General features: G+C 41.8%; 3 protein-coding genes across 5 annotated transcripts in view; 1 reads left to right on the top strand and 2 right to left on the bottom strand.

The window, feature by feature from the left end:
- The window catches only part of rtkn (rhotekin), a 68,350-nt gene extending 59,086 nt beyond the window's left edge, over positions 1–9,264 (bottom strand). Inside the window, exon 1 of one of the 2 annotated variants that reach the window (XM_037099357.1) lies at positions 8,685–9,264. In XM_037099357.1, coding sequence (XP_036955252.1) covers positions 8,685–8,795 — 111 coding nt within the window. In that variant the 5' untranslated portion in view covers positions 8,796–9,264. The remainder of the gene's footprint in view (positions 1–8,684) is intronic. The other variant, XM_037099354.1, reaches the window with a different exon arrangement.
- Positions 9,265–14,387: 5,123 nt separating this feature from the next.
- On the bottom strand, positions 14,388–21,912 carry smn1 (survival of motor neuron 1, telomeric). Of its 2 annotated transcripts, XM_037099304.1 has the most exons (8): positions 21,719–21,876; positions 21,144–21,215; positions 20,351–20,470; positions 19,486–19,677; positions 18,377–18,556; positions 17,887–17,961; positions 14,890–14,997; positions 14,388–14,651 (listed from the first exon to the last, which is right to left on the bottom strand). In XM_037099304.1, exons 1-8 carry the CDS (start codon positions 21,764–21,766, stop codon positions 14,595–14,597), a joined length of 852 nt encoding a protein of 283 aa, XP_036955199.1. In that variant the 5' UTR covers positions 21,767–21,876; the 3' UTR covers positions 14,388–14,594. The 2 variants fall into 2 exon arrangements, with proteins under 2 accessions (XP_036955199.1, XP_036955200.1); XM_037099305.1 differs by lacking the exon at positions 21,144–21,215 and having other exon boundaries at positions 14,391–14,651; positions 21,719–21,912.
- An 82-nt stretch (positions 21,913–21,994) lies between these two features.
- On the top strand, positions 21,995–24,180 carry hspb11 (heat shock protein family B (small) member 11). The gene is made up of 5 exons (XM_037099306.1): positions 21,995–22,136; positions 22,259–22,365; positions 23,742–23,810; positions 23,903–23,946; positions 24,037–24,180. The coding sequence occupies exons 1-5, from the start codon at positions 22,045–22,047 to the stop codon at positions 24,127–24,129; spliced, it is 405 nt and encodes a 134-aa protein (XP_036955201.1). The 5' UTR covers positions 21,995–22,044; the 3' UTR covers positions 24,130–24,180.
- Positions 24,181–27,875: the final 3,695 nt, after the last annotated feature.

Genomic DNA, 27,875 nt, shown 5'->3' with positions numbered 1-27,875 from the left:
TAAAAACATAATATCCATTGCAAAATAGTCTCTTAAAGATGTGAATTTCATAGATCACGAGACCTTTTCGAGCATTAAAGAGCCTCACTAGCAGTTTACACTGCAGACTTCCTAAGAAAGTTCATAAAAGCCTGAATTTCTTCTTATAATGTACAAAGCTTTTCTTGTTCCTTTATTGAGATTTATACATATTTATTGATACATACTACTTTTATGGCCACCGGATATAAGTTGATAAAAACATATTAATACTATTGAATGTGTAATAATGTATGTATTAATCTTAATAATTCTGATTCTGATGACCCATTTAATGAATTGTTTTTTCTCCTGTGTTTATATGTTAGTTTGGTTTATGAAGCTTTGCCAAGATAATTGTTCAAAGTTACTCAATTTCTTTTCACTTGCATCTCAGGGCTTCATTGAACACCCTCACAAAAAAAAGTAAAATCATAAACAGTGATTCCTATTATAACTCTCTTTTTATTAACTTAATGAGAATAAAAATATCTAGCGGGCCACATCAAGCCTTATGGTGGGCCAACTCTGGCTGCCGGGCCCCACTTTAATGGCCCATATATTTCATATGCAATTAAGAGATTTTACCATCATGATGCCAGTCTTAGCATATTGTCACTGAGACAAAATGAGGCTCTAAAGGAGAGTGCCATCCTTGTGTGTTGAGGGGACCAGTGGAGGGTCAGCGCAGTAAGACATCCGCTAACTGTGAGACCACTGTGTGTCCGTGAGTGTTGGTCATATGAAACAGGAAAGAACAGAGACCCTCTGGGCTTTTGAGGCCCGACAAAGAGTGTACAAGTCTGCAGTATCTGAGGATTGTCAGCTGTTGTTCAGATGGCTCACAGTGAAAAAGAACACATTAGAGACAGAAAGCGATTACCACTGTGTAACAGCAAGAGCATTGCGTGAATAACATTTGATGCCTGAAATTTCCCTATCAACAATAGGACTATTGTGCTAAATACTAAACTACAAGGTGAGATTGCCTGGTTGCATGGAAAGATAAAAACTGTGCACGCGTGAGAAGTAAGAAACTTTATTAATTTTATTTAAACAATAAATCTTTGTTCCCTCTTTCAGCGGCCTTATTAAGCAAACAGTCCAGTCATTACTATGGGAACAATAGCGGACATTGGCAGAATGATACTCGCAGCTTGAAGAATCCGAGATTAAACAATTTTTCATTTGCGGTAGCACTCAGAGGCTGAGTGGGAAAAGTGCTCCACAGTGATGTATACACAAAGCCGGGGTAATAAAAAGGAAGTTAAACATTTGCTAGTTAAAATATCCCTCAACATACCAAGAAAGCCCCCGAGCAGAAAGCTCCAGTGGGCGAGCTTTGTTTGAGAGGAAAAGGTCTTAAGAGGGGTAAACTTTTCCCTGGCACCTCCGCTGCACCCCTACAGTGTTCAACGTGCCTGAAAGTCCTGAGGGTGCACGCACAGTTTAGAGTTTACAGAGATTTAAGCACTGCTGGGTAGTCCCACACTCATTTGGCTGATTTGTCTAAAAGTCTCGTATCATAACTCTTTCACAGAACTCCATGTGGACCGGTCTTACCAACTCCAACACAAAATATCTGGTAGAATGCATCCACAGCGTAGACCCTCCTGGTCCCCGATCCCCCTTTTTTTCCCAGCATTTCATGCCCCAGAACATTGCTTGGTTTGGGGCTGCGGAGCAGTGATGGCCCATTGTTCTCTGGGTACACAGAGCTGCCTTGAGAGGAGGACTCAAGGGGGGGAAGATTTGGCATTCCTTGAAAACTTTTCTCAATGGGTTCATGGTCTGAGGTGCTTCCTCTTTGCTGGCAAAAGTGTCGTCCCGGCAACATCCATACGACCTCTCTCCCTCAGTGTATGTGCGGAGGCAACCATATGCTAACATAAACAGGCTTAGTTTACCACAGTTTTCTGCCAGGCCACATTAAAACACAAGCAGAAGCCACAGCGAGAGGCCGCTGAGCGTGAGGCTCCTTACAGTGCGAGGTCTGCCTCTGTGAGCTATAAACCATACATCCGAGCATCTGGAGAAAACATATCAGTTACACAATATCTCAGACTCGGGAGAAAGAACACCACAATGCATCTTTTTTACACTGATAAAAGCAGAGTATTCCTCAAGCCTGAAAGATCAGACACTGAAGAAAATACATGTGAACATTTGTCTGGCTGAAACAAGTTCTGATAAGCTCCTCTCCCTCTATAGAAACAAAAACACTGCATTACATAACCAATATTTCAATTTTCAGATATAGGCGTTACTGCAGCGCTGGTAACACATTCTTCTCAGGGTGGGTGACATGTGCTGAGAGAAAGGGAACACCCATGGTATCCAAATTTTCACTCAAGCCACCAGCACGTTCAGTTTGGATACGTGCTGGTGAGAGTGTGTGGATCTACAGGGTGGAGAAGGGCAGAGCACCAAAACCAACCAAACCGCAGCCCGAAGCTGTTAAAGCTTTTTACTCAACACAAATGGAAGTCTCCCAGACCTTGCCATCCACTCCCGCAGGCTGGGAGAGAGAGCGCGTGTGTGGGTGGATGTGTGTGCGATGACACACCCATCTAACCACTTCCTGGCCATGCATAGCTGGTGGTAGCCACAGCAGGCTAGAGGGGACCATCCACGAGTTAAACATAATGCAGAGTCGGAGCAGTGAAATGCAGGACATTCCATCCCCACCTCCATAATAATAACCGCACCAGGCCGGGCTCCCACTGCATGCCTGGGTGGCTTCAGCTGAAACAGCAGAGCCCGACAGAGGACGGAGACGGAGCAGAGAGCAGAGAGCAGAGAGCAGAGACACACTGTTGGCCTCGTGGATCAGAGAGCAGGGATGTAGAAAGCAGATGTCTTCTCTGCTCCCACCGAGAGCATCAGGCAGGGGATCGACAGGACGGCTGCAGAATGGATTTCTGGACAAATGCTGCATGAGTGTGAAATCGCTCGCTCGGTTTCTTATTCTCCCTCCACCCTCTGACTATATTAGCCTGTCAATTTGTGATACCCACACAGCAGAATGATTCACCACCACCGGACCTGAGAGGACGCAAAGTCGGCACAGAGCAAGACAGACTGTCAGGATTTCTCTTGATAATTCTGAGTCGGTTGAATTATATTTGAAGGAAAACAATATCCTGTGAAGGATATGATATGTCAAAACGTCTACACCGGATGCCTGGCACGTTTTAATCTGTTATTTACATGACTGATTGCCATAATTAAACACACAGTCCACAGACGTCCCCAAAGTCTTAATCTGCAGTTTCTAAAGTAATAATAGCAGTCGTTTAGCCACACAAAATCATGCTCTTGGCATTTGCCTCCAGGCACATAAACCCTTCACACTGGACAAAAAAACCTCCTAACACCCACTATCAGGCTTTTAGGCCGCTGGCTTGGAAATACTTTGCCATCCATCTCTGCTTAAGGAGCCAGTGCTGTCGGTGCTGAATTTGAAAGAGAGACTGGAGTAAAAGATATTAAAGAAGCAACCACCGTTGCCCTGTTATTGCCCAGCCACCTGATCAGAACTGCACATGTGCAACTCTCAACAAAGATGAGTCAGAAGCGAGATGTCTCCCTTCTTACCAACTACCATCATCCAATCTGAAAAAAAAACCCAGTCTCAAATTGAGACTATTATTGACAGACTACTGAAGATGTATTTGTTTTGATGAGGCATGATGTTTTCTGCCGCATTTGTGATGATGAATGTGACACGCAAGGAAAAAAAAAAAACAGAAGAGCAAACTCACCCCGTGGAAATGGAAAAAGAGTATTATTTATTTGGTAATGGTGATTTTTTCACTCCAATCAAAGGATTCTGAAAGTGACCCTTGAACACCAAACACACCTGCCAAATTCATCCTCCAAACAAATAGTTGGCAGCACATCACCAGAGTAACTGTTGACTGCTGCTAACTGTACTGAACGGGCTAGCTGGTTAGCATGCTAACTTCAATAGATATCTCTACAACACAATACATAGACATCTTGGACACAACATTATAGTATTGGAATCTTAATTCTAATTTTTGAATTTTTTGGACTAAAACTGCACCTTTAACAGGGTGAAATATACACAGTTCATTGCTGTGAATGTGGCCTAATGCAAGCGTTTAGCCCTGGAGCATGTAAGGAGAGTGCTAACCTGTATCTTTTCTCCACAGGATACACGTTTTCATGACCCATGGGAGTGTGCAAAACAAAATCATACTCCCTTTGGGTTCAGTCCAACCAAGGAGTCATTTTTCTACCTGCTCATTCTCTGATAACATGTCATTGACCGACAGAAATTCCAGGCAAGCCACCTTTACAAGCACGCATTTACGTAAGAGACTCAAATGTTGGCAAGAATGAACACACACACACACACACACACACACACACACACACACACACACACACACACACACACACACACACACACACACACACACACACACACACACACACACAAACAACCAACCATGATATCCCTTGGCACAGTGAAAATGGGGTGCTTTCACACTGAGGTAGCCTGCTTCATTGAAATGCCACAGACTGGCTCCACGGTGGCATTGAGAGAGTCCTAACACACAGAGCCGGAGGAGAGACCCAGTCTCTGAAAAAGGATCATTAGCATTGGCAACAAAGGCAGAGACACAAATTAATCTTGTATGAGAACCAGCTGAGGACAGATTACAGAGTTAAGGAAGCAGTGATTGTTGCTGTTGTGAAAGGAAAGGAAGTCTTTACCCTGATAAATAAATAACACAGAGAACAAACAGGGGAAAGTAATAGGAGTTCAGGGTGGGATAAGGATAAAGGTGATGGTTCAGCAAATGCCTGCTCAGACCCTTTTTATCCTCTTTGTGTTTGTCTTTCTCCATAAAGCGTATGTAAAGAATAGTCTTTCCCCTTCCACTCCTTATCTAGCCCTCACCTGAACCCGAAGAACAAATAAATACATACATGAATAAGAATGTGTGCCACTTTTCATCTCGCTTATCAGAATGCCTCCAGGAAAAACTGCAACTAATTTTCAATTAATCTGACAATTATTCTCTTGATTAGTAAATCTGTAACATGTCAGAAAATAGTGTAAAGTATCCTTCTCAGTTTCCCAAAGTTCAAGGCCGTGTCTTTAAATGCCTTGTTTTTTTCCATTCAAAGCCCAAAGTTGTTCGGTTCAATATGATATAAAATTGAGAAGAGCAGGATATCTCCATATTTGAGAGGCTGAAAACAGATTTTTCTGCCAATTTCACATGAAAAATTACTGAAAAGGAGGCCTACTGTGCTTTAACAGGTTTTTGTGCATAAAATTTCTCAAAAGTTAAGAAGCCAAATAAATCTGCACCAAGGGACGCTCCTCTCTCCCACAGAAAACACTGCTCCTGAAGAGACTGCTATTCCTTAATTCTGCACTTTCTTGACATTACACTTCACCACGATTGAAGCCTATTCCCAGCAGAGGTGCCGAATGGAGACATGGTGAGCGGCGCTGTCTCAGGCGTGTGTGAGCTGACCTATCAACTACCAGGTAGTCCGGGGGCGGGCCTTAGAGAAACAGAAGCTAAAACAGCACATACGCCTAAAATGATGAACTTAAAATAAGCATAACGCGGCTCTTTTCACGGTTAATCGATAATAAAAACAGTTGCTGATTACTCTCCTGTCGATTCACTGATTAAGTGGATTTGCAGCTCTGCTTACACTCTTCATACGCTCTGTAGACAAACACCAACTCACATCATCTCAAAATAAACCCAGAGAGGCATGAGATCATTTAATTCCCCCGGAGTAAAAAGCCGAACAGATTTGTAGAAGTGTTGCGTGTCAGATATGAACCTGCGCCGCTCCGACACAGGATCAGGCTTATTCTGACTGCAGATCAATACGACGGAGTGGGACTGGCTCCACCGGGGGGTTAGTGGTCTTTTCCTGTGACATGAATTATAAACAACAGGTACACGTAAGCTGACAATGTGTATGCCTGCACACACAAGAGTGCAGAACGGAGAGGCAAGAAAGATTCAGAGAGGGAAGGAGAGAGACGGGATCAATACCCTATCTTTTCCATTTGCTGTATTGCACCATTAACATTCCTTAAGTATCCTCTTACCACTGAGGACCCCCCCCCCCCCCCCCCACCCTCTTCCACACACACACACATCCCTCGATTCTATGTCTGTCTGGAATTACCAAAACATTTCTCTGATCTTCCAAAACTGCGTACATCTAAAAGTGTGGGTTTAGTTTTAATTTAACAGATGCAAACACGCCTAATGCGGGAGAATGTTTCAGACTGAATAACAAATACCATCGACGCTCTGCACGCAACTGTGTGCGTGTGTGTGAGACAGAGAGAGAGAGAGGGGGAGAGTAAGGAAGAGGAGGGAGATCAAAACAGTATTAAAGCGGTCCGTGAGTAGTAATAATGAGAGTTTAGATTGGAAGCCGCTCCTGTGCCTGTCTGCGCCGCCGACAAACGGTGGCTAATATGAAGCAGATGTCTACACAGGAGCTTTGTAGAGAGGAAGAGGAAAACATGCATGAAGAGTACCAGTTCTAATCCACTGACAAACAGCTGAGAGGGATATACAGACTACATCTCTGACCCAGTTCCCAACTTTTGGTTGAAGCCTCTCTCTTTTTTTTCCCCTGACTGTTTCTTTGAAGTTGTCCGTCCAACACATGCTGCCTTCACAACTAAAGCATGAAGGCAAACAAGTTATGGAGCTGCAATTTACGATTAATCTGCTGACTGTTTTTCGGGATTACTCGATGAATCATTTGAAAATTGTGACACACGTTCACATCAGAGTTTCCCACAGTGACGTCTTCCGCTTGCTTCGGTCCAAAACCCCAAAGACTCTTCACTTACAGTCGTACGTGACAAAGGAGAGCAGCAAATCGCTTCATTTAAGAAGCAGCCAACAGCAAATGTTTGACAATTTTGCTTGAAAAATGACTGAAACGATTAACTGATTATCAAAACAGGGCAATTAATTTTCTTCCAGTCAACTAATCAGTTAATCCATACTGTTGCAACTCTTCTCTCAAAGCAGTGGCTCCTCCAAACTTAACCAGCCTGTAAATCTAGATACATTTTGAGGCCGATACGACATTCTTGGGGGCCAACGCTGGTATCAGGGACTTAAAAATGTCCATATAATGGCTGATATACACACATTTTTTGCAGTGATCCCTCAGATGTAGTTAATGATCACTTGTAGCGGACGCAGGTTAGTTTACAGTTTAGAAATAAACTTGACATAAAATGACATCAGTGCACTGAAAAAAAGGAAACTTCCTCTGGGATTCAATGATTATAAAGTACCCAAAGCATCTTTTTCTACATTTTCATTCTGGTGCATATCTGATACTACACTCGTATACTCCTACCACTGTGCTATAATGGCAAACTGCTGTGATGGTCTGGCTCTATTCACAAATTACTGTTTTGTCCACCATGTATGTCACATCGTATGTCAGATGAGTTGACAACCAAGACGGTATTCAACATGAAACAGTAAAACTTCACCAGGAATTAAATTATTAGTAACTACTCTGAGCAACTTTTACTTGCATTATAATCTCAAAAACACACTGACACGCATCATCACTGCAACAATATCAACATCTCGAAATGACTGATCGATCACTGATGGCCCATCGGAGATATTTCTGTATCGTCGTACATGTTGTCTGATGTCACCTGATACGGAGACATTTTTGTGAGCGATTTTCACACTGTTAAAGACGCTTGGGATCATTTTTTATTCTTCAGTTGCCAGTGAACATTATTGCTTCAGAGCTTTGACATCATTTGACAATAAAGTTTATTATGAAACTGTAGGATGTCCCACCTCCTTTGCACATATTTCTTTTTGATAGCAACATTTGAAGGATCATTGCAAAAAACCCATGTGTTTATGTGGCGGATTTATGGAAATCTCATTTGTTTCTTATAGTTTTCTGGCTCCCAAATATCTTTATTGGTATCAGCTCCAAAACTCCTGTGTCTGTTGGGCTGTTGTGGGGTTACAGAGGAGCAGTTTTTGGTGTGGTGCAATGCGATTCAAAGGAAGTGTGTGAGAAAAGTTGAATACCAAGGGAAGAAGACACCTTTGGAGCAAACTTACCAAAAGTAAAATGATTATCACGATGAACCATTAAAGCAAATGTCGTGCAAAAAACACCTGAAACATCACAACAGGAATATTAAAACAGTGTCACGGGAGGTGGAACACAACTTTACCCACAACTGAGCACCACAGACTCACTTCCATGTCTCGATAGGAATATTACGGGTTTTTGTTGTTGTTGTTGTTGGTGGTGGTGGTGGTGAGGGTGGGGTAAAATGCAAAGTAGCTTGAAAATGCGGCAATTAAGAGCTTTAATTTGAGGACCTGAACGCAACAAGCTCAGCTCCCCAGTGCAATGTAATTAAAGCGCCGCACAAAGCGATGCGCGCTCTCAGATGCCTCCAGAACGAGATTAAACGTGTGCCAAATAAGTTAGTCTGCAGAGGGAGACAGATCAGTCAAAGTTAGACACAGAGAATCCCCATAGCGTGTGTGTGTGTGTGTGTGTGTGTGTGTGTGTGTGTGTGTGTGTGTGTGTGTGTGTGGCGAGACGGTGGTGATAACTGGCGGACAATCTGACTCTACCTGTGATGTGTCCAGGAAAACGCTCTTTCTGAACTTCCCTCGCCGTATCTCCATTTCAAGGGCAGAGCCGCGGGCGACCGTGGCTCTCGCTGTTTGATTCCGGCAAAACATCGTCTCCGCTTTGCTGGCAACTTCACAGACGGTCCTGTGCAGACCGTATAAGCTGAACTTAAAAAAAAATAAAATAAAAAAAAAAAAGTGCCAAAGGAGCCGTGCGCGGCGCACAACGCGGCCCCGCCGGGGGGAGAGAGAGGAGCTCCCGAGAGGGTTCAGGCAGAAAAGTCAAACACAGCCGCGTCTTCTGATGTGGGAGCAGAGACCGAAGCCAGTCCAGAGGCAGACTGAAGGCGAGTCTTCCCCTCACAGCTGACTTTTTCACTCTTCCTCAAACACGGTGACACGGTGACACCCCATGTGGTGCCGCGGAGACCCGTCCTGCCCTGTGCGTCCGGAGACCTCTGCCGGCGACGAGTGTCCTCAACTCCACCGAGATTTACTACTGCAGTAACCCAGCTGCTTGTTTTCTTAGGCCTGTTTGTGCAAGTCATTCAGCAAAACCACATGTGCGCACCACACCAGTCCGCGCAGGCCGAGTGATTTCATCCTGGCGTACAACTTTCAAAATAGACAAAGTCTGTCCTTAAAGGTGCACTGTGTAGTTTTTGGGGGAAGAAAGAGAAAAGATCTTCATTGGCTGATTTTCAATGAGAAACAAACTAAATAGACAAACTATTTGTTTTCATGGCTGAATAAACAAACTGACCATAAAGGACTACACAATTTCACCCTGTTCTACTATCATGTTTATTGTATATGTGGTGGACCCTGCCACCTGTCTAGCTTCCAGCAGTGTTCTTGGGACCTTCCTTACCTCTTAGAGCAGCTTGTTTATTCAGTTATGGCAAAACACATTTATGAGTATTGTTAATACTGTAGATATTCAATTTCTGAGTTTAGATTTCTTCTCCAAATACCATAGTACCCCTTAAAAGCCTACATGTAGAATTAATATAAACTGTGCTACTTTTTGGTATTTTATCTTTTAGGTTGTTAACTTTTTGGATGTGTGTGTGTTTTTTTTTCTGATGCTCATTTCGTCTCAACATATCCATGGCAACTTAAAATTGAGAGGCTGAATGAGTGGATTACTTGACTGACTACATATTTAACAGCTAATTAATAACTGTATTAGAATCCTCTCAACTGAATCTAACCTTCCAAAACAGGTCATTTCAAACCAATTTGGGCTTCCAGAGACTTGCATGGAACCAAGACCTCCCCCCCCCACTTGTTTACTTGTTTTTTGTGTTTTAAAACCAGTCCCTATCTACTTCAGTTTTTTTTTTTTACGAGAGTGCTGCAACTCCGTCCTGCTGCGAAGCTCCAGAAATGATGTGTGGATTGTAAAACTTCATTCTATTTCCATCAGCATGGGGGCGAGCAGACAATGACTTTGTAAATCACGCTTAAATTTGTTGTGGTGTATATGAGCTATAATTTATGCATGAAAGGAACTTTACAAATCAAAAGCTATTATCTAGGGTGACACACAGGCAGCCTGTATTCAAATGGATGCCAGCTGCAGGGCTGTACCACTCCATCAAACTAAAATAACTAGATCTGACTCCAGATGTTATAGAGTCCAGATTGTTCTCCTTCTCCATCTAGATCAACACTACTGAGTTGGGAAGCTTGAGGTCTTTACTAGATTACATAAACATGTTTCAGTTAATACTTTTTCAAGTCTCTGAGAATCCCAATTTCCTTAATACCTGTACTGCAGCCTACACAGGGGGCTTTAAATTTGGGCGTAGGGGCTTTTGCCTTCATGGCGGAACGTTTTATTTACGAGCATCTGCAAGTGAGCATGAAGATCCAGCAGGAATGTGGATCACAATCTGTGCTGCCTGGCTCCGGGACCTTACTGAACCTGCTGTGAGTGGAATTCTGAGAGGTCAGAAAGTCATCGAGGATCAGTCTCACCGAGGCCACGCAGAGGGTGACAGAGGTCTGCTGGGAAGTCCCGGGCCTCATGACACAAGGTGGTTCTGCTTATACAGTTGCATAAAAAGAGTCACATTGTAAATGCTGATAATACTGTTGTTTATTCAATTATTCTCATGTTTAATTTCAATCTCATTTTATCCAACAATCCTCATTGATGTAAAGAGCTGCTTTAATCTCCTTGTATTTCCTTTTCTAGTGTGTTCATTGTGATGCACTAATTAAACAGGATTCTGAGAAGAAGGCGCATTTTATCCACATACTGGGACTCACATCCAACTTGTGACCCAGTAGAACCGATCGTAGGTGTGTTTGTTTGGCTGTTTATTCCGTGTCAAGTAAGCAGTTTAGCATATCCCCACACACAGCCTTACACTCACTGATACTTTCTAACAGCCTGTTCCACTTGTTCTAATACGTGCCTTTACCTGATTAATATCTACCCACATTACTGAGGACTATTTATCAGAAATCACATTGTGTTCACCCAAGAAATACTTGTGTAGCACATTTTATTGCATCTGGATGGAGGTAAAGATGTTAATACAGTTGACATCTTCACATTGAAAGTTCCACATCATGTAAAAACTGTCCATCAACCTTAACACTGTGAGCACCAAGCACCATTGCATCCGGATGTCTCATTTGCCATTAGGGGCAACGGCTTGATCTGGCATGTTGTGGTGCAGACGGGTCTCTGTAAAGATGTGAACAAATCAGCCCCTGATTTGATTATCCATATGATGATGTTTGATTATCCATATGATGATGTTTGATTTTGTCTCCAAGTCTGACTATTTACGAAGTACTTCTGAGAAGACTTAAAAAATATTTGAGATAGAAATTATGCCTCCTGATAATATCTTCAGGCCACATTGCCTGGCCTTAGTTTGTACATCTTGCCTGAAATGCTTCAATGTCAGAAGTCTTTCTTCCCTTTCTTTCACTTTTCAGTGGGCAGTTCAGTGTTCATATTACAAGACCTAGAACTCCACTGTTCAACTAAGCTCTATTTATCCATTTTCTGCACATTCAGGCACTGTGTAACCCAGTCCATGACCCGCTGTATCACCTGAGACTATCCCAACACTGTGAGCCGTTAAAAAAAAAAAAAAAAGAAGAGAGGAATCGGAAGGCACCTAAAAGCCAGGAATATGTTGAAAATCCTTCCGTGTTGCCAGGATGAAATTCAGTCCACTGAGATAAAGTTGACATCAGAGTTTATGTAATTGGAAACCATTGTTCACTGTGATATTGCTACTGTTTTCAACACAACTGCTTTGATTTAGATCGGGTAGGCAATTAACTCCGGAGACCCGCTTGCTAGAGTCATGGTATCATGCTGTGATGGTGAGCATGTTTTTATTTTTGTCTGAAGCATAAACAGGGATTGTGGCTTTATACAGGAATCTGTATCTGTCTGCCAATCATAAAAAAAAACCTAAATTTAGTTTCTTTGGAGGCACATGTTTGTCTTTTTTGGAAGAGAACAAATATAAATAGTGTTGCATTTCCCACGCTGTGTTTCAGCCGGATTACTTGACAGCTTGGTGCTTACTGTGAAACAAAGTCTCACATACGCTTTAATCCAGCGATTTAGCACAGACTAAACTCTTACCCATTATGCTCAACAATCCAAATGTATCTTTTCCCATCTAAAAAAGAATAAAAACATATACACACACTCACCTCCGTTGGGGTTAACACACAATCTTTAACATACAGTGATGACTGGAACTCTTCAATGAGGTGCTCGGTCTCTGTGGAGAAAGGGGTAAGGTTCTCGCGCAGCCCCCATTTCTCTAATCTCCCCCCCAAGTGTCTTATTTAAAAAGCAGGATGTTTGTTGATGTCGGGAGCTTGAGTAAATAGCTGAAGGCGCTCTAACTCATGCAGCAATGTGATCTCACTTGGATGCCCGTCTGTTCCCTAGAAGGGACTATGTGAAATGCAGATTATGTTTACATGCCTCATGCCGCTCTGGTCAGTAGGGGGTAGACAGTCACAGAGGGGAACAGTGCTTTCCCAAGCTAGGTCTGACCCCCTTTTAACTCCTCACTGGGCTCCACCGAGCCCTTTGGGCAGCTCAGTTTGCTGCAGAGTCAGACAAGCAATGGGCTTATGCGCAGGCTTTGCCGTGGCAGATTTTAAACCCATCTGTGGGGGAAAGATAGGTTTAGTTTATCACCCCTCGTTTATATTGCATATTCTATTTGTAAATCCCACAAACTACATTTTCCCCTGATGCCGTCACTCTCTTCTCTCCTGCTTTCTCTCCTTTGCCCACACAGACAGGCTGAAAAACAAAAGTGACTGCTACAGTGAGAATCAAATACGGCAGTCAACACTGGCACACAGTCACAGTGGGCTATAAAATGCCGACCACAGTCAGTACACAAACAAAGGGGCCGCTCTTCACACAGAAAGCAACGGCCGTGCAGCAGCTGGAGGAAGATCACATGGTGAACAAAACAGGAGACAATCATGTTGTTACATCGTACCACAAAATCGCATTCTGTTTCTGTTTCTCTCTCCCTCTCCCACTCCCTCTCCCACTCCCTCTCACTCTCTCACACACACACACACACACACACACACACACACACAGTCGATGATCAATTGGCCATCAGTTAAGAACCAGAGGAGTGGGTGTAAGCAGGCAGTGAACCACCAGAACTATGGGAAATAAGTTTGGCTTCCTTTTCATGGAACGAAAGCACTACAGGCTGAGCAGCATGATTGTGGCTTTTTGCACTGTAATTACATGTGTTTTGCTATATTCTAAATATACACTTGCATACAGTACTTGAAACTGGTGCCCTGCTTCTCTCTACTGTTCTACGGTTATTAAACCTCAGACATTGAAGAATCAGTTTAAAAACAACAAAATGAATTAAACGACCAGTGCGCAGATCCAAAGCTATCGCGAGGGCAACGGACCTCAGGGTCTAACTCCACACAAACATACCATGTATAACTTCAATTATCTGCATTTACTGCTTTCAAGTTTGAGACTGTAAAGTGAAGAAGATGTTAAGAGAAAATACCGTAGACGAATCTTAATGTCTTCACAACTTTGTTTGAGAATCTATCTGTATCTGCACAACTGGCCCAATGTGTCATCCTGTCTGTTCTTGAAACCTTGCTTGCTATCATCCTGAAATATGCACCGGTCTGATGCAAGTTGAAAAACATTATGATGGATGCGGTCCTATATTGGGTTGGTGTACGAGGGAACACCTCTGGGAAAACAGCGAGCTCGAATGCAAGGCATACACTGGAACGATTCTCTGAATTAACTGTGTGGAAAGCACCAGAGGGGCTTAAGCAGGACTCAAGTCTGGCTTGCAATCAAATTGTGAGCATGCCAAGAGACACAAGTGTATAGCAGACACACAATTAGAAGTGGAGAGTGTTTCTCTCTCTGTATGGCTGTGATTTTGTACAGGTTTATGCCCCACGCTATTTTGTATTCATGTCACATTTTCCTATAATGGGAATACATTAGACTAGTCTGACTTCTGCTGGACAATACTCGCCATTACAACCACACGTGATTGAGTCTGTCACATATACATTATCTAAAGAATAAGTCACATAAATAAGCAAAGATATGATGCTAATGACTAATGAATGTATGGTGTCTATAGTAAAATCAGTACAATAAATTTCCATTTCACACAAAAAACAATGAGCGAGTTATCAACTGTGCTCTGATACCATTTATTTCACCTATTTACAAAGAATACAAAACTGTCCTCCTTGAACTCACGTGGCATGTACGCTTCATTTATACCATTTCTGTTTGAGACAGGGAGGACACGCATCAGGCACAACAGGGAGGATGGCTGCTGCTCCAGGTGATGCCCCGAGTCACAGAAACTATGAAATCTTGATTTGATCGTTTCATTTGTGGTGCAGTTTCGTCCAATTAGCAGCTTCTTTGCGTCCTTGTTTCAACCCCTGTAAAAAGAATATGGCATTTAAAAATCAAGGACTCCCACCTATTATGAAGCTGGAGGCATTTGATGAAAAGGCTCTCTCGCTGAGAAGCATGGCAGCGAAAATTAAGCAACTTAACCAAAAAGGCAAAACAGGGTCCACATTACCATATAGTACGCCCACTGCTCTTCGTTAATGCAACAGACTGTGAATAAAAGCTGGAAATCCACAAAGCTTCAGTTAGCTTCTTTGCACATACCAAGTAGTATCCTGTGTGGTATCCACTCATGTACCAGGAGATGAGCACGCTGCCCAAGGCCTCATCATCCACCATGTCAGGGCTCATTGGTGGAGGTGGAGGGATCATCTGAGGCAGACACAACAGAAAGACAGAGTGTGATCACAATGCAAATGGTGAAAGCATTGTTGGGCCAAAATCGAAACGTCTAATGGCGGGCCAAAAGTAAACACCTAATATATTGTATTGCAATGATGCAGGATGATCCCAATGTCCCTTAACTGACTGAGTTCCTGCAGAAAGTGTCACTCTGCCTGCTATGCTCTGACTATGAAACATAATCAATAATTATTGATCTGAGATACCTAAAGATAATTTCAGTTAATTAGTTGCTTATAGGGCTGCACAGTGGCCCAGTGGCTAGCACTGCTGCCTCACAGCTAGAAGATCGCCGGTTCGCGTCCCGGTTGGGACGCCTGGGATCTTTCTGTGTGGAGTTTGTATGTTCTCCCTGTGCAAGCGTGGGTTTTCACCGGGTACTCCGGCTTCCTCCCACAGTCCAAAAACATACTGAGGTTGATTGATCATTCTAAAATTGTCCGTAGATGTGAATGAGAGTGTGTGAGAGTGTTTGTCTCTATGTGTGGCCCTGCGATGGACTGGCGACCTGTCCAGGGTGTCCCCTGCCTTCGCCCTAAGTCAGCTGGGATAGGCTCCAGCCCCCCCGCGACCCTGCAGAGGATTAAGCGGCGTACATAGAATATGTACAGATGATGGATGGATGGATGGATGGATAGTTGCTTATATTGTCTCCCTTAGGAGAAATTTGTTTTTTGTTTTTTTTAAATTTTGACCTCACAAAAAGAAATCATGCAGCATTAACAGAGGTATATATATTATGATTGATTAAAATGGTTATTTTTATCTCTAGAAACCTTGGGCCAAACTGAATGTTGTGGTGGGCCTACTTTGGCCAGCCCAGCAATGAAGGAAAGCATCTCTGCTTGGGATGTCTCAATTTTGATTACTAGTTGACAAAATTGAAATATCAGTCAAAAGCATGACTGTCTGATGATTCCCCCCTACTACTTTTCATTCTGGGTGGCTCGATGCTGTTGGAAATGTCAGATTAATTTTAGGGCTGGGTGATATCACCTAAAAATGTAATCTCCGATTTTTTCTCACCAAACTAAATTTACAGTTTTAACTGAGTTTTTTCCTTCTCCTGAACAAACTTCAAATGGCAAATAAATTATTAAAAACATTGCATTTATTTTAATGCTTTCATTTTAATTGCCATTGTAAGCAGTGCACCTTCAAACTCAATTGAAAAAATAAATAAAAGTGCATCCTTTTGAAAAGAATGAGCCCCTTTTTGATAAAATGCTTTTGTAAACATGTCAGATTGCTTGCTATTATTAAAAACAGATCAGTTTCCATATTGGTATTGATAAAATGTGAAAATAACTTTCATTAAATACTATATTTTGCAAAAGGTGCCTTTTGATTACAAAAAGTATTTTATATCCCTGAAGATATGTAAACTAAATTAAACATCTGCATACATTGCATAGTAAACATGACATGTTGGTAGATGTGCAGAACATGAGGTGTGCTTGATGTCTTTTTTTTTTTTTTTTTTTTACACATTTTTGGCCATGAAGACGAGCCTGTCTGCTTCCTCTGACGTGAGACCCCATTGCGGCACAAACCTGGGGTCGAACATTTTCAGCATGTGGATGAACCTCCAGCTTTTCCACTCTATGTACGGGCACAATGTATTTAGCGTTATTATACGCAATGCGATGCATCTGTAACAGCTGTCAACTGGGACCCTTTCTTGTCACACGGGACAAAATGATTAAATAATTCCGCTAATGTTGGCTGCTTTTTAGTGGGTTTTTGTGGGCTGCCGCGGTCTTGTGCATCTCGTACTGAACAACAAGTGTCCCACTGTGATGCATGTGTCTGTTTGAGATCTTGAAATAAATGTGTCAGTCCTCTGTCTTTAGTTGCAACAGCCTTTGAACAAACTTTGCAGTGGACTATGGTTTGTTCGAGGTCCGACGCTACAAAACCAAGCTGTTAACGAGACAGAGCCCATTATGAACAACAGGAACGTTGCGGTGGTGGAGCAAGTTAAAGAGAAAATCGATTAAATTTGTAAAAAACTGTCCTTCACCAAGTTATCTCCCAGCCCTTATTTCTATCCTTTTTTAGAGATCGCTTATTGATTTGTATGAGAAGAGGGTTTATGCACTGGGGGGAATCTCGTCATATTTTCAGAGATTCTGTATGGATATGTTTGTGGAACAAAAATTGAGAAACTGAAGTTTACAACACACTAAATTTTTATGTTTCACTGTTTGTTGTTGAGTCCCTGAAGGATGGTGCTTTTTTGTTGAACTTGGAATTTGCTATCTCTGGTGAATATTATTTGATCCTACTTAACATGAACCTGCAAAAAGCCAAAAGGATAAATCCAGCCGTCGTGGCTTTGTAAAGAATATCTGTCTAAAAATCCAGATAAAATAGTCTACCCACAGCAGAGCCGTCATAACTGAAAATAACTGTTTAATTGTGACACCCCTGGACCTCAGTGTAAATCAATACAGTTGTATTGATCAATCACCTTTATCCTGAGAGCTGGGTTAGTGAATGGTTTGATGAGTGTGAAAATGATGTTAATCATACTGTGGCCTTCAGAGTCACCAGAATCTTCCACTCCATTAGACACAAATGGGGATTCTGGACCTACATGTCTGACAGCGCTCAATCACCATCATCAAAGCACCAAACAAGGAAATGTCTTTCGGAAGAATGGGATTCCATTTCTCCAGTAAAGTTCCAGAAACGTAAACAATCAATGCCAAAGAGCTTTGAAGCTGCTCTGGCAGCACATGGTGGTCCATCATCTCATCAAGTTTATTTGCTGTAAATTGCAAAGCTTTCTGCAGTAAACAGTACCTTCTGTGGTGTCTACATTTGCAATTAGTGTAAAGATTATATGCAACTCACTGGTGGACCAAAAGGCATCATGGGAGGCCAGGAAGGAGGCACCGGCCCATGACCAGCTGATCGTCTGCCTCCCCCCTGGGAGAGGACACAAAAGAAAAACAGGGTTAAAAACAAAACACTATGATCTCAGTATCATCAAACAGTACCCCACATCATTTTGCTTCTATTCCTCGCTTTTATGACTTCATACAGAGTTTAAATCTATTCACATTAACGGCAATGCAATTTATTTTAATCCAGTGCAATTGCCCAAAGATAAATGTCTTTAGTCTAATTTTATTGTTCATTGTACAAATTTCATTATTTTATTAAATCTGCTGCAGTAACGAGCTAACCCTCAGTGAATTTAAATAAAACTAAATAGATTAAATTGTTTTAACCTCAATTTTTAACATTTTAATCTCAAAAACTAATATCCATGAAGACAGTCTATTACCACTTCATTATGTTTGCTGACAAATGAGGAAAGGCACTGAGTAATTCCTCTTACCTGTCTGGACGAGTGCATGGGTGGCGGGCCTGGAGGAAACCCGGGGAAACCAGGACCCCACATTGGAGGAGGATCTCTGTGGCCTCTGGACTTCGGGGGTTTACTGTGGGGATGCTGTTTGTGTTGGTTTGGTGTAGTTGATCTGTCACTCTCCTCTGTTGATGACTCAACCTCATTTACCTTGATTGCAAAGACAAATGGGTTTAGTCGTGACATATCATTTTCTTACCTTGGTGATTTGGGAATTTCTGTTTTCTTGTTTTGGAACCAATGAAAAAGGTACAAAAGAAAAAAATGGAAAAATTGTCAAATTAATATAAATTTATCCACTTCAGATTCAAGTGCTTTAATAATTGCAACTTAATCCCTGGATTGATAACACTGTGGGATGGCAGTTTCTTTTCCTTTCCCTGCAATCTAGCAGTTATTATCTGAGAAAGATCAAGTCCTGTAATTGACATTTTTCTTACTTTGCCTCAAGTAACCTCAGCTGTGAGTAATTTTCTGCTATTATATTCAGTCTTTACTGCACCAGACAAAAGGTAACTTGGCTATTATTTAGTCTCATTTCTCATTTGTGGTGTTCGGCTGTGCGTACTTGTGGAGCAGAGACAAACTAGTGTGACCTTTATAAGAGGATCATGCTGCCTTGCTTGACTAGAGGTTATAAAAATATTACCGGGTTTGAATTGGCTCATAGCCAGAGGGATAATTTGAAAATAAGGTATAAAAAAAACAAAAAAAAAGGCTTGGCAGATGGTAAATGACAAAATGTAAAGATGGTGAGTGTTGTGAAATTAATTTGTTACAATTGAAAATGTAAATGTTCAGTCTAGAAATCAGCCATTTTCCTTCGATTCTGACTGAGTGACAACAAAAAAGTTCACATCTCTAAAAGCGGAAGATTTCAGTCATGACACAATCTCTTGCAAATTTGACATGAGTAAATAATATCAATGCACCACCAAACAAAATAGACTCAAGAGATGCGATGTGCACCACCATTAACCTGGTAAGAAGATAAAAACATGTACAATCTAATAAAACACAGATTAAACTGTATTTCATAACAACTTTACAAGCAGATTGAAAAGTTTTTTTTCCTTTACCTTTATATTTTTTTCCTCATCGCCCTCAGAAATCTCTGAAAGCAAGTCTTCAAGGTTCTGCTCCTCCTCGTTGCCATAACCGGTAAAAACGACTATACAAGTGCCCCTGTTCTCGTCTATGGAGGAGATGGTAGCTGCGTACAGCTGGCCGTCCTCTGACCAGTACGCACTGCAGGAGTCCCCAACCTGCCACTGTGTCACAACATAAATTGTAATTAAAATGAAAGTGTAACCATACTGTATTGGTTGTATCCTGATCTAAAGTAAATAAAATACAGAATAATAAAAAGGTGGGTGAAACACTAATTTGGATCGTGGTGACTAGAGCCTGACTGACATAACAGCTGGGCAAAATTGTTGATACATACAGTATAGATATATTGGTATTTGGCTAAACAATATCTGATGAAAATATGATGCAGAAATAGAAGCTGGGGGTAAATATCATTAAATGTGTTTGGAGAAAAGTTAACCCTTTAAATGCACTGGTGAAATTTTAGACGATCTAGTTTGTATTATACTTCCACTACACTGGTTCGATCACAAGTGTTTTAGAACCATGTTTCAGAGATCACTGCAAAAAAAGTATATGTTTTGGCAGATATTGAATTCGTCCTTCCTAATATCAGTGTTGGCACTGCCCCTACCAAAACAGTATCAGTTATGTCAGATATGTTTTTTTTTTTTTTCTCAGCCAAAACCAGTAATTACCCGCTTCTCATGGCTGAAACTGATAATAATTTCACATTTTTGAATTTTAAAAACAAGTTCATTACCTGTGATTTATGCACCCCTAAGGGAAGAAAACGCTAAGATGTAGCAGACGGATGACTTTTTATTCATAGCTCTAATAAGACTTACACACCTCTTTATCTGGTGGTGCATTGGTTCTTTTCCTGCTCTGGTTCTTTTTGTTGTTCTTCCGTTTTTTTCCTGGTTGGGTTTTCTTAGAGGGCTGCGGCTCATCTTCACCCTTCAGGGCAGTCTGGAACACAAAGCAAAAACACAAACATAAGCGGCAAATTCTAAGAGCTGTAACATCTGGACGTGGTTCAGTTTCTTGGAGATGTTTCACCTCTCATCCAAGAGGTTTCTTCAGTTCTAACCGGAAAAGGAGTTGCAGGCTTTTAAGCGTGTGAGCTTTGATTTTCAGAGTCATTAGGGCTACTTGTGGGTGACTGACCCAACCAGCCTTCATGTGGGTTGCTAGGGCTAGGTGAGCCCAGGTGTGAATGTTTTTTAGCTGTCTGAGGAGGGAACTCAGTAGTGCATAATAGGTGGGTGATAAATAATGTCATATGCCACCTCCTCTGTTCAAAGACGGTCGTTCCAGTTTGACATGGAAGGTTTCTTTCAGAGTCATGACTTGAGGAGTTATAAGTTATAGTCAAGAATCTGCTGTCCACTCACATCTGAATGAGAAACATCACTCCTTTGAGGACAAAAATGCAAACATCTTGGCCAGAGGAGACAGATGGTTTGAAAGAGGAGAAAATGATGAGAGGTGCAACGTCTTCAAGGAACAGAAAGTCCAGTTGCTATTGACACAGCACTTACACCTACCAAGACCTGGATGACTTAGAACCTTCATCAATTTAAGTGGCAAAGACAAACATGAACGTTTCACATGCACATACACTGCAGGGCACCTATTTTACCTTGAATGATGCAACTGCCTTGTCATAAGCCTTTATCAATGCCGTGTCATCCCATATATCCGAATCATCACTCTGAAAAATAAAGTAACAGATTTAGAGCATCTTCAGGCGAAGGGTCATCTCTGGAGCAAGCTTTTTTCCTGAATAATGCAAAGCAACGCCGATAAGATGCAAAAGGACAGACGACTCTTTGTCATCTAGTTTATTTATTTTGTTGTGCAGCTATGTTTTGCAGTTCACCGGACTTGTTTATCTTTGCGTCCTGCACCGAGGAGAGGATGCCACAGGAAGTTAGAAGTGCAACATCTGTGTGCAGCTAAAGCTAACAGGCCTGATTTATGTCCGAGACGCCATGTTAGTTTACAATATCTCGACTGATGAATCACAAGAGGTACACTCTGGACCTCAGATTTGATTTTTCCACTTCAGTTCCCCTTTGTTACCCCGAACTTCCCCGAACTCGACGTTGCTTTGTAGCTTAGCATCCTAGCACGGCATCTCAGCCAAACCTACACCGGCTGACAAAAAGTCCACACGCTTTGTCGTCTTAAGCTCATCAGAGCGTCTCCACTAACCTGGCCAGTTCCTCGTACAAACAAGACGTCGTCGCACCCATTCGCCATGTGAAGACTGGTGGATTTCCCTGCTAACTGCTAATTGCTAAACAGCTAACGAACAACGTGCGTCGGAAGTGGTGACGCGCTGTTGTCATGTTGACGTATATATCTTGCGACGCGGTGGTTGGCTTGGCAACGGCGGTGCCCTCTATCCGTCGACTTCTCCAGGAGCCGAACACAGAGCAGATAACTGTGTGGGCCTGTTATTATCATCGACATTTCCATTATTTTCTTCAACTGTAAAGCTCTGGAGGCTACAGGCTTTGCTGTGAGAGTCAGCGACGATGATTGATTCCTCTCTAAGCTCCTCGGGTGCCAAAGTTGTCGTCGCTACATGCAGCGATGAGAATCACCCACCAGAAAACATTACTGACGGGTGAGTGTCGGCTTTAATGTTTTATGAAATAACGCCAGATTGAAAGGTAATGACAGGTGTTCACTTTATTCGGTGCTAATGAACCCCATACTACAAACCGATTGTTTGTCCCCTTCGTACAGAAACAGCAAAACCTTTTGGATGTCCACCGGAATGTTTCCTCAAGAGTTCATCATTCGCTTCGCTGAACCCACCAAGATCTCTGCTGTGACAATGGACAGCTACAATGGTATGGAGGCAGTAATCTTGTCATATACTGCACTTGACTATCAAGGAAAAATGTTTGAGAAATCAAGCAAAGTCTTGGAATTATTGGCTTTGTCGCTGCTTCTGTCCGTGTTAAATTTTTACATTATTATTATTATTATTGTTATTTTACAGCTGGATCATAATTAGATGAATTCCAAAGCGTGAACACTACGTTAAGTGTAAGTTCAGTCTGGTTATAGCATTATTTTTCCCTAATCTCTTTAATGGACAGAATCAATGGACAGAATACATGCAAATCACAGCCAAGCATATTTTAAAACTGATGAAGGAAGAAGTGCATGTTTGATCAGCTCTCAGCTCACTGGCATTTTTTTTTTCTGCCGTGCCTTTTGCTTTAGAGTGAAATCACGTGCAAACAAGGACTACTATAACATATTGTATTAGGATTTAGTTTTCTGACTCTAACCCATATTTTGTAGAGGTGCAGACGCCTATATATGGCCATGCTATCAGCACTGATTCTGTGCTCTGATCTGAAACCCAAACATCAGCATGCGGATATGCTAACAGTGACATTGCCACCATGCTGAAGTGTAATGTTTACCGTGTTCACTATCTTAGTTTAGCATGTTGGCATAGAATTACATGTTGATTAGCAATGAGCACGAAGCACATCTGATTCTGATGTGAATATTCTGCCCACAATCCAGAGTATAGGGACAAATTTGAATTTTGACCTGATGGTGGTGCTAGATGGAAAGTGAGGAGATAATTAAAGGTTATCCTGAGAGGGGCTTGACTATGTGTAGCAAATTGCTACTAGCAATCCATCCAACAGCTGTTGAGACATTTCACTCAAAACAACAAATGTTATCCACATGGTGGGTCTACAGGTTAAGAATCATCATCAGGGGTCAATGAATGTCATGGCAATTCATCCAATAGTTGTTTAGATACTTCAGTTTGGACCAACACAGTAGGTGACAGCATGCGCCTCTAAAGTTGGTTTGCAATCTGTCAGTCAACACCTAGAAGGAGTAGAGCTCCACCTGGGTAGAGCTGTGCAGTGTAGCCCCAAGGTTTTCTACAGTTTCAGGGGGAAATTGTAATTTGCAATGCATGTTCTACAAGAGAACCGAGATGAGTTTTAACAAAACAAATAATAAATCATCCGTCTTTGCTTACTACATATAAGCTGTCTTGCCCTCAGGTGTGCAGGTTAGGAACTTCTTTTTAAAATATGAAAATTTCAAATGATCGGTTATCTTAACGGTATCAGTCATGAGAAGCAGGTAATTACTGTTTTCTTGGCTAAAACAAAAAAATCCACCCCTGATACGTCCCTTAATTATATGTACATTTATAGATATCTAGTTGTGTTTTTTTCTTTTGCAGTCAAGCATCTAAAGATAGAAAAGAACACCTCACAAAATGCTTCTCAGTTTGAGCCTGTTACAGAGAAAGGTAAGGGGCCATCCATCTGCAGTGTATGTTTGCACACTTGTTTAAATGCCACAGATTTTAAATAGGAATAAACAAGCTGATTGTTTTTGCAGAATTTGAACACACAGAGGGACACCTTCAGTCAAATGCTATTTCAGTAAGTCCAAATGAAAATATGATGATGTAAAACATATGAAGAAACATAATTAACAGATAAAACAAAACGTGTCTCATTTTTTTCTTTCAGCTAAACGGAAGCAGTGCGACCCACCTTCGTTTTATCATCACCTCAGGATATGACCACTTTGTCTCAGTGCACAGAATCAGTGTGCAAAACTGACATGCTTTTTAGTTGTGAATTAAAGGCTTGTGGAATATTTTTGTATAAAAATGGCTTTGTGGCATTATTATTGGTACGTATTGGTCCATTTGAGTAGATCTCATTATATGCTCAGCCTGTCCTGATAACACATGCACACTGACATCTTCTCCCTCGTGGCAGACAGCTGTAACAGTAACCGGAGGTCTAATACGCATAATGAATGAATATGAGTCACATCGATTCTGAGAAATGAATTCATTTATGTCAAAACACAATTAATTGTATCATCTTAATCTTATCAGTGCAGACAAAGCGTAAGACTGAAAGGTGCTTTTTAAAAAAAAAAAAAAAAATCTGGCCACAACCCTGAAATGATCTGGAACCCATTTGTTCTTATGTAATGTTATGGATTTATCCCACATTCAACTGTTCCTGCTAATTTCAAAAGCTGATAGCTGGCAGAGCTTAAGAATAAAACAGTTGGATTGTGATGAATGGTAGAATTACTTACAAAGGAAATTTCTCAGTGTGAGAGATAGAGTTAATTAACTAATTTTGAGCAGTGGGGTCTTGAATTGGCCTCCGTACAGGAACCCCCCCCACCACCACCACCGCCACACACACACACACACACACACACACACACACACACACACACACAATAAGCAGAGATGTCCATCCCCATAGAAATGAGGAACCATGGGCGATGCAGCTGGGGGGTTGGGGAGGCAGATGGTTTCCCAGCCAACCAGCGAGTCTCTGAAGACTGCGGGCCTGTTCACACAAAGTTTTCAAGCAACCCCCTGTACCGCACTAACACTGACTCCCATCTACCTCCGTTGCCATTTCAACTTGTCGGTGGCAAAGTGTTCAGCAGTGTGCGAGGACCCTTTGGGACTCCCTCCTCAATTACTTTGCTGACTGTGGAGGAGCGTGGGGATTTGCTGAGGCTGTGCTTGCCGTAGCCTGGCCTGCGTGCAGGGCTCCGAATGAACCAATAAAAATATGAAATACATGCCTGAATAACTAGCCCCCTGATATTTTGGAGCAACTAATTGCTTAGGGGTATGGCCGGGATATAGCACATTTGAGTATGTGAGTGTAATGAGTAATGAGGGCGAGGTAGAGACTGATACAGTGTTATTGACTCATCTATTATTTACCGGTATGGAATATTTATTATAATGTCCAAGGTGAGGGTCGGGCTGTGAAATGAAACCCACATCCATAGGAGTACTTTTTTTTTTGTCCACAACAGTTCAAAAAGTGAATTTATTACATTTGTATGCTGCAAATATTTATGCTGAGATCCCCTTTTTGTATGTCGAACAGGTCTGCAAACGCGCCTCACCATTACTAATGAATTCAGGCTCTTTTGTGCTTGACTGTCAGCCGATCAGAAGAATCACAGCAGGATATGAGCGCGTTATTATCATGTCACTGCAGGGCAGGGTTAAATTATCACCCAGTGTCTTCTGACGGCTACCTAACTGCTGTCCAGTCAACCCCGAGACATCTGCTGGACCAAAACTCTGTGTGTTCAGCTGAGTCCATTCAAAAAGATGCGTATCATAATCTTCTTAAAAAATCTGCTATAATTGAAAATGGCTGATTTTATGAAAAAAAAATAATGTGACTTTAAAATCGATTTTTAAAACTATTCTGCCTGAAATTGCTGTTTACTTCTTTCATAAAGAAGATTAGAACATCTTTATTTATCGCATACAATCAAATGTGTGTAGGTGATGATTCTTAGATTGTTATTTTGAGGAAGAAATCCCATCAGCCACCCGGCTCTTATTTTCTTTCATGTCAAACCAGCGACTTTGAATTTTGCGTTATCTCCTTGGTGTGGTCCTCCTTTCATGTTGGTGACGGAGCCACACACATTGACAATGGGCCTTAATTTGATTTCAGTTTTGATTTGGTCCAATCAGCTTAGTTATGACAGACTCTGAGCTGGAAAGAGTGCGAGAAAGGAAACGCTATAATGGCCGAAATTTGACGATTAGACGGCAGAGGAAAACAATCTTCTCATTATTTAAGCCCAAGAGGAATGGGGAATGATAATGAGGGATTGACAAAGAGTGCAGTTGACAGCTTTGAATATATAGCAACGGCATTCATATTTATTTCCAAATCGCAAAAATGCTGCCTTTGAAGTTGTGTAATGAATAGTAAGTGTTGTTTGACAAGCTTTTCAAGATCGCACACGTCTTCAGCCGCAGTGTTGTCCACGGTGGTGTGGTGTACTTCATCAAAAGCATTCGCCTAATATACCTTACAACGTGAACACGGTTGAATCTGCCTCTGACGAAAAAAAGCACCAGTAAACAAGTCTGTTTGTTGAGATTCACTTTCTAAGATAAACAGACTTTCAGTCAACAGCGAATGTAAATTAGCAAAGGTGTTGCGAATGAGCACTGATGCACAAATGACAAACATTTCCTGCTTTTTAAATCACCTGTGTTTGCACCTGAGCTTGTTTGTTGAAACTTATTTCCAATTCTAATAGCGGCTGTTTTCGCAGAGGCTTTGTGCAAGTTGCTCTACGTTTGATTTTGTAGATGTAATCCCTAGAAATTTGCAACAGCCCTCGTAGCTGCATTATCAACTGTCCCAGCGCTGCATCCTTGTTTTCTGTGCTAAACCCCAGAATAAGGGCTGCAACACACTTATCTCTCACTTCAGTTTAAGTGCCACTGTGTCCAGCACCTCACCTTAGATTTCCTCTTAGTCTGTCTGCATCCAAATCTGTCCTGACACTCCGTGGTAATGTAATGTAAAGTAATGGTGGCTTGCTGAGTAATCTCGAGAAGCCTCATTACGGACATTGCCACACACTCCTGACCAGCACATTCTGTGCATATATATCTGCCTGGTAGTCTATGTGAGTCTCTTAGTATTGAGTGGGTGAAGTAGTTAAACTTTTGCTTCACAAATTACTTTGCCCTTGTGGGAAGTGGAATAGCTCCAAAATAGTAGAGCCAAATGGCCGGAGCTGCTGCTAGGAAGGATTGTTTGTCTCCAAGTGGAGCAGTGCCAGCTAACTCTCACAAAGTTAGATGAACAATGCAGGGAGAGAGATAGACATTACAGGGAGATCACCGTTTTTTTCCTTTTGTTTTTCTCTTGAAATACTTGCCTTTATTGTATTCCGTCCGGTCCTTTAATCTATCTTTCTCTCTCTAAACACACACAGAGCACAAAGTGAATCCCAACATTAGCATTTGCCCTTGGTATCTGTCAGCTGTGCTCTGCAGTGTATACTATGCAGCGCTACGCGCATTTCTATACTGGGAACTAACACAACACATTGAAATAGTGTTTCTGCGTGGCTCAGGCAGAAGGTTTGCCTTAACAAAGTCCTGGTTGCTGCACCCTTAGACAGTGCAGTTGCACTCTCCACTGATTCAGACTGCTCATTATCTCTTCTTTAAGTTTGTAGATGGAGCCATGGAGAATTAAGTTAGACAATTAGATTACAACCATTAGAGCTCATCAACACAGTCACCCTGAACTACAACTAACCCTTTGCGGAAGTTTGTGTTCATACAGAAAAAAACCCCCAAAACAATATCTGTTGAGTGGGTTGGTTGCAATTGTATGAGTGCATTTAGGACTTAAAGGGTAACCCCACCGATGTTATACATTTATTGTGTCAACAGGTTTTGGGAGACCTACTGCATATGTGAAAAAAGTTGTATGAAGCCTCCAAAGGAAGCTGCAAGTAATCTGATCTGATCTGAATTGCCTCCAGCGAG

Source organism: Acanthopagrus latus, chromosome 5 (assembly GCF_904848185.1).
Source record: "Acanthopagrus latus isolate v.2019 chromosome 5, fAcaLat1.1, whole genome shotgun sequence".
NCBI classification, from domain to species: domain Eukaryota; kingdom Metazoa; phylum Chordata; class Actinopteri; order Spariformes; family Sparidae; genus Acanthopagrus; species Acanthopagrus latus.
Note: the sequence above shows the minus strand (reverse complement) of the source record. Positions and strands in the feature narration are given on the sequence as shown.

What these genes read in the sequence shown, in the direction of transcription:
- smn1 (XM_037099304.1), bottom strand. Translation starts at nt 21,766, where the DNA reads ATGGCGAATGGGTGCGACGACGTCTTGTTTGTACGAGGAACTGGCCAG. An exon ending in TTGTACGAGGAACTGGCCAG is followed by an intron (nt 21,216 to 21,718) that starts GTTAGTGGAGAC and finishes TTTATTTTTCAG; the next exon opens with AGTGATGATTCGGATATATG. An exon ending in ACCACACAGGATACTACTTG is followed by an intron (nt 14,652 to 14,889) that starts GTATGTGCAAAG and finishes TTCTTTTTACAG; the next exon opens with GGGTTGAAACAAGGACGCAA.
- hspb11 (XM_037099306.1), top strand. Translation starts at nt 22,045, where the DNA reads ATGATTGATTCCTCTCTAAGCTCCTCGGGTGCCAAAGTTGTCGTCGCT. An exon ending in TGAGCCTGTTACAGAGAAAG is followed by an intron (nt 23,811 to 23,902) that starts GTAAGGGGCCAT and finishes TTGTTTTTGCAG; the next exon opens with AATTTGAACACACAGAGGGA. An exon ending in TTCAGTCAAATGCTATTTCA is followed by an intron (nt 23,947 to 24,036) that starts GTAAGTCCAAAT and finishes TTTTTCTTTCAG; the next exon opens with CTAAACGGAAGCAGTGCGAC.